The 9,011-nt window shown below is 38.4% G+C and overlaps 1 protein-coding gene and 1 long non-coding RNA gene across 2 annotated transcripts; both read right to left on the reverse strand.

Moving 5' to 3' along the window:
* Positions 1 to 883: 883 nt before the first annotated feature.
* LOC145457020 (membrane-associated progesterone receptor component 1-like) lies at positions 884 to 5,784 on the reverse strand. Its single transcript, XM_080335179.1, has 4 exons — positions 5,574 to 5,784; positions 5,151 to 5,319; positions 2,324 to 2,479; positions 884 to 1,510 (listed from the first exon to the last, which is right to left on the reverse strand). The coding sequence occupies exons 1-4, from the start codon at positions 5,697 to 5,699 to the stop codon at positions 1,401 to 1,403; spliced, it is 561 nt and encodes a 186-aa protein (XP_080191305.1). The 5' UTR covers positions 5,700 to 5,784; the 3' UTR covers positions 884 to 1,400.
* On the reverse strand, positions 3,787 to 5,144 carry LOC145457031 (uncharacterized). The gene is made up of 2 exons (XR_013920767.1): positions 4,914 to 5,144; positions 3,787 to 4,783 (listed from the first exon to the last, which is right to left on the reverse strand). It is a non-coding gene; the product is annotated as an uncharacterized LOC145457031 (long non-coding RNA).
* Positions 5,785 to 9,011: the final 3,227 nt, after the last annotated feature.

A 9,011-nucleotide genomic window follows, 5' to 3' on the forward strand; every position in this document is an offset into this window, starting at 1 on the left:
CGCCCACGATGGAGGCGCTTAATAAGGGCCGAAAACTCATTATCTTGATGTTCGTTTGTTTCCTGTTTTCTTTTGCCCTTTTATTTAATTGAAAGACGATATATATATATATGTATTGTGCAAATAGAAAATCAATAGCCGCCTCAAAGCATAATCAGCGATAATATCCTCAAATTCAAGTTTTTGAACGTAGTCTCTTTTTATAGACAGAATGGATAGAGCTGATAACCGATCATCATTCATGGTAGAACGTAAATAAGACTTAATCAGTTTGAGCTTTGAGAAGCTTGCCTCACACAGCTCGCAATTGAAACTCCAATGGTCAGATAGTTTCAGACACGAGCATAAATATGGTGTCGAATCAAGTAGCTTTGCATTTACTAACCACTGTAAAACATCAAACGCTGTTATTGCACTACGATCAAACGTGGTTTCACTGCTCCGTTAACCCTTTTAAAATCTCAAGTTGAACAACTTCATACGATCATATCTTAATTTGTGTCCGTCCTAGAGGCCTCATATTGGTCTGTACGAAAAGCTAGCAATCTTCTGATTTATATGATCCCTAATTCGAAGGTATAAGCCTTATGACAACCTTGATTTGATCCAGAATATAGCACGTAGGCTACCATTATTATAGCGTTAATTAGTCGAGTGGTCCTCGGCCGAGATTCGCGCTATTTCTAATAGCAAAGTCCCAACTCGAAAAAACCGACCAGACTCTAAACTCTTTCCCCTGTTTTTACTACCGTCCGTGAAACAGGTGGCGGGGCGCCAAACTTGGACAATTTTTGAAAAGGGGCACTGCAGGAAAAAAGGTCCAAACCACTGGTCAAAGCAATCCGTTTCCTGTTTTTCTCTATCTATAAAATAAAACATGATATCTCCGAAAAACACTTTTATATTATCACATTGAATTAAGAGCAATGCAACTATAGACTACAATACAATTTTAAAGCAAATATTGCTGACAGAAAACACTTGGCAGGGAGTTAAACAGCTACAGACCAAGGCACTTCCTCAAAAATAGGTTGCGATTGGTATTATTATCAACTAGTTAAACAAAACAAAAATCTGAATAAATCACAAAACGTGAATCGGGTAACAAGGTTACTGAAGGAAATTGACGTGCCATGATACGCACTAATTGGCAGAAATTCGACCGACACAGCTCGGATTGCAACACAACATTGCGGCAAGCTTAGAACTCAAGATAGTTAAGAAATCGGCGCGGAGCCTCATACATATTAATCAAGAGATCGCAATTGCCAATTAAAAGCACAGTACACTTAAAACATCATTCCTTCGCTGATCTTTTGTATTTTCAGCGTTGCTGATGTTGATCGTGGGTGTCAAAGAAGCCGTCGGTGTCACAGAACCAATCGGTCCCGTAGAGGACTTCAATCGTCCTTTGATTTCTGTTTCTGTTCGTCGCCTGTCTCCTCCTCATCAGAATAATCGGTGGGCTCCTCGCCATCCTTTAAGAGCCGCCCGACATAGTCGTATTTTTCTGCGTTAAAACATAATACATGGGCGATTATTTTTGACATGTCGAAAACAGTCAAAATAGTGTCAAAATTGTAGCGTTAGGTCAAAAAATAATCCAAATCGTTCATGTTTTTGCAATATGCATTTCATTGGTGTCGTACAGCTTGCGCTGTCGGTAAACTTATCATTTGACGTTTTACACCTTGTAACCCATTTTATAGGCCTAGTGTCGTGCATGTCCATTGTCTACTCCAGTCTCCAGAGTTGGATAATTATAATTTGTAATAAAACTGAATGTAATTATTATATACATTTTTCATGTAATTTTACTGTAATTTGACAAACTTTTTGCCGAATTTCAATTTCAATTACAGTACATACATTGTTATTGAAACCTGATAAGCACAACATACAATAATTAGTCCTATTTACATAGGGGTGCTATGCGTGCCTCGTTAACTAGATACTTCAGCCATGTTTAACCGTTTTCCATATTTCAGTAGCAAAAAGAAAACTTGGTAAATTGTGCTACAACATAGACTAATCTTAGGAATATTTATTTTTTTAATTAAAGGGTATTTTACCACATAACATGAATGAAACATGAATAGTTTGCGATTCTTACTAATTAGGTCGCTATGGTTGTCAAAGAGCACCTCTCTACTGAAGTAGAATTTCGATTATTCAATTACATGTTTGACAGTAATTGTAACCAATCACACTTCACACTATTATATATCAAGATACCAAAGCCCCCGTTTCAGTTTATGTCGGTATAAATCCCGAGATGTGGGCAACCACCATAGCGCAACCCATATTTCAAATAGCCACTCACCCATAAATTGCATCTCCCACTCCTTAACACTCTCCATATCCGAAGGCTCCAAATCAGACAGATCGTCGTACCCATCCTTGATAACTTCTTTATCGAGGCGGAACAGGGCAAGGCCCCTCGAGGCGTCGCGCCCAGCGAAGATCCCATAAGCACAGTCTGCTCAATAGAAGCATAGTTCGACATTTGGAATCAGAACATCTCCTAATAACACAACATCATTGCTTGAGGCGATAAATCTCACAAGAATATGATATGCAATCCTGTAAACAAGTATAATAGAATTCTAGCACCGATTCCGAAAATCTTATGGTTAAATTACAATTGATCACACTGGTCAACACATATTTTTAGACAGGGAAAGTAAGAGTTGTTTGGGGGTTCCGAAGGGCACTGATTGCAAAAGTGGCCTTTTTTTTTTCAGATTGGCTCTTGTTTTGGAAATAACATATGGGGTCATACGGACTAAAATCTTACATTCTCGCTATATATGGGCTAGATAAAAAAAAAAAGCTAAGCTGCTCAGTGCCAATATTAAGTTCATAAATTCTATCGAATTGTAATTTGTACACACTGAAGACATGATACAGCAACATCTTAAACTTCCAGGGGTATCAGATTTATTATCGTCAATGAATTCGACAGATATAATGTAGAAGGTGAATAGACCATTTAAAAGTCAACATTGATGAGCCACATACGATCATTGTAACTAAGCTTTCCAAGAACAAATTTACATAGCTCCATAGCTTACTCTTCTTTATCTTGGTAGAATTACCAATTGGTATAGGAGAATGTATATTTCCTTTGTGCAAAAAAATTACAAAAAAAGAATCACATGATGGTTCTTCATTATTATAATCAATTGTCTATTCATGTACACTGTACATTGTACAGTATGAAAAGCTACGATTTACTTCCTACTAAGTGAAATATTCCTGGGGTACACAGTAATTTGTGCTTATTAAGGGGTAGAAGTAAGTATCTTCTAAACCAGACACAATCTGGTAAATGTAATGTTATATTCGTAATCAGCAACTTTAAAAACCCCAGATTTTGCTCCTACATGTTCTGATAAAGTTTTTTTTTTCACTTTGTTGACCAGTGTAACACTAACTGATGTAACGGACAGTCATTATTGTATGGTTCTGGAACAATTTAGAATAACTCAATATGGTAATTCGCTGGGTGATTCACATTCATTCAGCATTCAAGTAGGTTTTATGATGGACAGTAATTTTTAAAATGAATAATATGACAAAGTCTTAGAACAAATTTAGAAATACGACACAGACACCGATGGCTCTCATTGTTTCGTTTTTGTGACTAACAACCTCGGCAATTCAGAAACACTATACAAATTTGAAGAAAGCATGAAATGCTACTTCCTAACATACAGGCTCATTCTACTAAATTTCACCGGATATAGTTGTAATGGATTCATGATATCGACTTTTGAATGTGCGAGGAAATGAATTGCCGCCGGACTTATGAAAACATTGGTTGAATTGCTTTTTATCTAGAGCTCGAAACAATTTTGAACGACTTTGTCAAATACCTCAAAATTTCTTCTACTGTAAAATATTTTGTGGATTCAATTCAATTTATTGCTAAAAATTTTATCATTTCAATACACCAAAAGATTGCGATACAACGAAAGATAGGAAGGTGTCGAAACGACTTGGAGTAGTCTTCGAAATCAGACACCCACCTGGCCTAAGCGATGAAAAATAGGAGGTATGCACACTGAATGAAAAGTAAGAAGATAATATAAAATGATAGGTGGCAAAAAATGACACGTGTCAGAGGGCGAGATCGATAGGATATGTCAGTCGTGGTCCGGTAAACTAGAGGGCCAACTAGTATTCATTCAGTAGGCCTAGAAATTGTTTGTATTTCGACTAGAATATGTATAGCAAAATTGTTATAAAGGCGTTGATTAACATAAACACACAAATTTGATAATTTAGCACAAACCATCATAATGCTAGTCCAAACAGATGGCTAAAGAGCTAAACAATCACTGGTTTGGTTACCAAAGTAGTGATAATAATTTCATTCAAAAACTTGTTCACTTGATTTCATCACATTTTCTTCCTATCTATTAATCGTTCACTTCTATGCCAATCTATTCGAGATGAAAATATTCCACCTATCATCATGTAGATATGATAAGTTGGTAGTATGGTACTAATAATCAGCAATACTTTTTTGACATCTATTATTTTGTATTGATGCAGAGTGATAGCCTATCATGTTTCTGATCAATACATCAATGCATCATAACCTCAAGTCTAGACGCTATATTATTTCAATATTAAATACTTGAAGTATTTCCTGGATAACTGCTAGCTTTACCCAAAAATGAAATTAGTTTTCCTTTCCCTATCAGGCTAACAGCTATATGACTAAATTTACACGGTGTATTGAAATTTCGATTTTCATTCACAATTGATACTGTAGCTCTATTGTTGTCCCTATATGGAATCTCGGTCCATTTTTTAAAATAAATTCTGCGTGATGAGAGCTTTTCTGTATAGAATAATTAAGCAATTAAACAGAAAATCCTGCGTGCCATTGCCACCAATTCCACTCCGGTTGTTGTCCAGTGAAATAAATCACATATCTATTTATATAACTAGCCTACATATATTTTTGGTGTGTGAAAATGGGGAGTGGTAGGTATAGAAATGTTTTCAATTACCCGGTAACAACCTGATAATCTAGGGTTACTTATACCATGTTGCACAAGTGCTCCATTGCATACAGAGTTATTCCGATAAAAACAAATGGGGATTTGGAAAAATAGATTTAAAATACAACTACTTACTTGGACCATAAAACGATTTCCCTCGGTTGGTAACGTCAAAAACTTTTCCATTCACAGAAAGAAGTATCCTTTCATTTTTTACCCCATCGTATTCTCTCAATTCCGCGACAGTGAAATCTCTTCTCTTCATCGGCGGAAGGCCAGCAGGTTCGGATTCAGTGCTCAGACCCTGAAATTATTATATAAGTATGTTATGTGTATTGTATACGTTACGTACAATTCAATTCAACATTGCACACTGTGACAATAAAGCTATATACGATAGTGTAAACTTTGATCCACAGTTAACAAGAGTTTTCTCATACGGTAGTGTCACATAAGTCGAGTTGAAATTCTTCCTAGTTGAATTTCTAAGTAATACAATACTTTACCTGGAAAGTCGGAGCTCTCAACAGATAGAAATAAGCAAGGCAAAACACATACCTCCGACTCATCAGACTTGAAGATCTTGTACAGTAAATACGCACACACCGACAGCAGAAAGATATTCAAAGGATTGGTGAATACATTAACGAATATTCCTGTACTGTTGTCTTCGGAAGAATCCATAACTATAAGTCACAAACCTCACTTCACTATGATATTAAACCTGTAAGTATATAGGTTGGTCGTCGCGAATGGCGCGTTATTATATGATGACTGATGAGCGTGAATCAGAGATGAACGGATTCATTTTGTTTATATCCAGATCCAAATTAAATTAAAAATTCACATCCATAATTCCTTTCGTAGCATTGTAAATATTAACAAAAATCCGCTGTAGGGATGAATAAATTCAAAAGTACAACGAAAATGAAACATTACTAGAGATTTCATATCTGCATCCAGCTTTAAAACAATATTAAATCTGATCCAAATCCGACAAAATAATAAAATCCCCTTTTAAAATCCAAATCGAAATCCCTTCTCAGAAATAGGGTGAACGTAAACAAGACAAGATAGGAAGTGACAGGATGTGTCGAAATTCGACCTATGCGACCCTTACACGAGTTCATAATATCGAAAAAGAAATACAAACGTATCAATCTGCCAGTTATCCATCAAATGTATGTTTCTGCGATCCAATTTTGAAGATAATGAGTCAAAACACGGACCACGACTGACCTATCGATCTCGCTTCCCATGACATGCCGGTTGCCAGTGAACCCGTCCCTCGGTGAACCCGTCCCGTGAACCCGTCCCTCGGTGAACCCGTCCCTCGGTGAACCCGGCCCTCGATGAACTCGGCCCTCGGTGAATTCCGCCCTCGGGAAATTTTGAAATTAAGTGTATTAACAAGTATTAATATGAATTATCAAACTAATAATGTTATTATCAACTGATTTTTCGATCTTGTAAGGAGGTCAGGGCATGCGTAGATCACGCAGTCACGGAGTGATCAGATCACGTGATCACGATTGCGTGGTCGGCTCCTTCTTGAATTGACTTGGTGAGGGGCGAACGTGCGACCTTCGACATCCTCGTATCTGTTCATGACATCGCATTGGGTCTTATCGCATTGTATATTGTGTGTGACTTGTTCAAATGAAAAATATATCCCAACGATTGTTATTGCTCACATATCAACCACGCGTGGTCTGCTCGTTATTGCAACTGTAGGTTGAGGTGGGGTGTTAGGGTTGAGTAGGGTAGGGGCGGGGGAGACATTAGGGTTCGGGGAGTGGGACATTAGGTTCGGGTAGGATACTAGGGTTGGGGGAGGGGGGATATTAGGGTTGGGGAGGTGGGATATTAGGGTTGCCGGAGGTGGGATATTAGTGTTAGGGTTAGGATATTAGGGTTGCCGGAGGTGGGATATTAGGGTTAGGGTTAGGATATTAGGGTTGCTGGAGGCGGGACATTAGGGTTGGGGTAGGATATTAGGGTTGCCGGAGGTGGGATATTAGGGTTGTCGGAGGTGGGATATTAGGGTTGGTGGAGGTGGGATATTAGGGTTGGGGGAGGTGGGATATTAGGGCTGCCGGAGGTGGGATATTAGGGTTGCCGGGGGTGGGATATAAGGGTTGGGGGAGGGGGATATTAGGGTTGCCGGAGGTGCCGAGTTCATCGAGGGACGGGTTCACCGAGGGACGGGTTCACGGGACGGGTTCACCCAGGGACGGGTTCACTGGTAATCGACATGCCGCCCTATTTCTTGTCGCATTTTTCTTCTATACTATCTTCTTTACCTTCATTCAGTGTGCATGCCTCCTCTTTACATCGCCTAGGCCAAGGTGGGTGTCAGATTCCATAGACTGCTCCTTGTCGCTTCGACATCTTCCTGTCTTTTCATTGTATCGCATTTTTGTGGTGTATTGAACTGATAAAATTGCTAATAAACCAATGATGATGATGATGATGAAAAAACACCAAAATCGCGAAATTTTATTCATAGAGGCTTCGACGTTGATGACGAAACTGTGAAATTTTGACATTTTATTACAGCGAACTGCGCCAAGTCGTCAAAAGATCATAAAATGGGGCCGCAAACATTTTACACATTTTTCACGAGTAGTCTTCTGCCTCAGACATCTTTTTCTGGTCGATGTCCGCTAATAAGATTGTTTATCAACGCTAATGGTGCGTGTCGGTCTCCCGTGCTTTCGCTACAGAGACTGTAGCGAAAGCACGGGAGACCTCTTTTTCTTAGCTTTACGCCTGCTTTAGCAGACCACTGTTGAAACTTTCTGAACAAAAGACATGAAATATATTTTCCGCTTTTTAGAAGTAGCATTCATATTGCTCTTTCAATCCCATACTTTAATTTCTAATTGGTTTCAGATCTTTTGTCTGGAGAACATACATGTTGAAGGATAAAAGCAACTTTAGTAATGCCTCCATTTTCCGAAAATAAAGCTACACTATATGGTATTTTTACGATCACCCATATCTAATCGCGGAAACACCGTATCCGACACCACTTCTCCGTGTTGCTCTTCGACCATACTACTGTCCTTGTAATATGTGAGAGGGGGCCATACCATGATATTAGCTAATCGTGGTGTTCCAGTTCAATGCTATCATTTTCATTCCATGATGCGGACGAATGCTTATTCTGTCAAAAATTTATAACTCCTGGGATGCATTAATATGAATCATGCTCTGCACCTTTTGCATAGCTCAATTTGCAGCTTTTGACATTCCGTACAAACGAATTACCGTAAACCGGGGTAACTTTGGACACTGAGCAGTAAAATATTTGAATGGGTATTAGTGGAAAAGGGTTGCCGCGGATGTCCAATTCTTTTTCATGAGGCAACAGTACCACAAGTAGACTCAATAAAAGGTGGATTATTTCACTACCCGATAAACTTGACCCAACATTGATAAATTAATGGCGGGGATCAATTTCATCAAAATTGCTGCATGGCCATTACAATTCCTACAACCGAACATAGATAGCATGTGATTCATAGATTCAAAACTTGGATGCATATACCTCTAAGTAGTCTTAATCCATGGCAAAAATCTCAGTGGGCTCACCTGTACATCAATATAAGAAAATCTGATGTCCAAAGTTACCCCGTCAAATTTTATCAGAAGGGGGTAACTTTGGACAGTGGAAAATGTGATATTTAGAGCTCTGGAAATTGACTACTTCATCTGTGTCAAAGTGTATCGTCAACTATATTCGTTATGACCGGCCTGATGGCTTTTGAAAATGGAATGAGAAGGTTAATGAATTAAAAGTTTACCAAAATATGAAAAAATTGGTAGGCAATAAGCCGAGAGATTGTAATTGGGCGTATGCTACTTCAAAAACTTATCACATACTCTTAAAAATGCGCCTGCTGAATATGGGATATCGTAAATTACGACAAATATATCCATCAGAGGACATAGGAAAGGGAAAGTGTATTTTTTACACCCTAGCATTTCCAA

Source organism: Botryllus schlosseri, chromosome 15 (genome assembly GCF_051294905.1).
Source record: "Botryllus schlosseri isolate E-star chromosome 15, Bs_hap1, whole genome shotgun sequence".
Taxonomy (NCBI): Eukaryota; Metazoa; Chordata; class Ascidiacea; order Stolidobranchia; family Styelidae; genus Botryllus; species Botryllus schlosseri.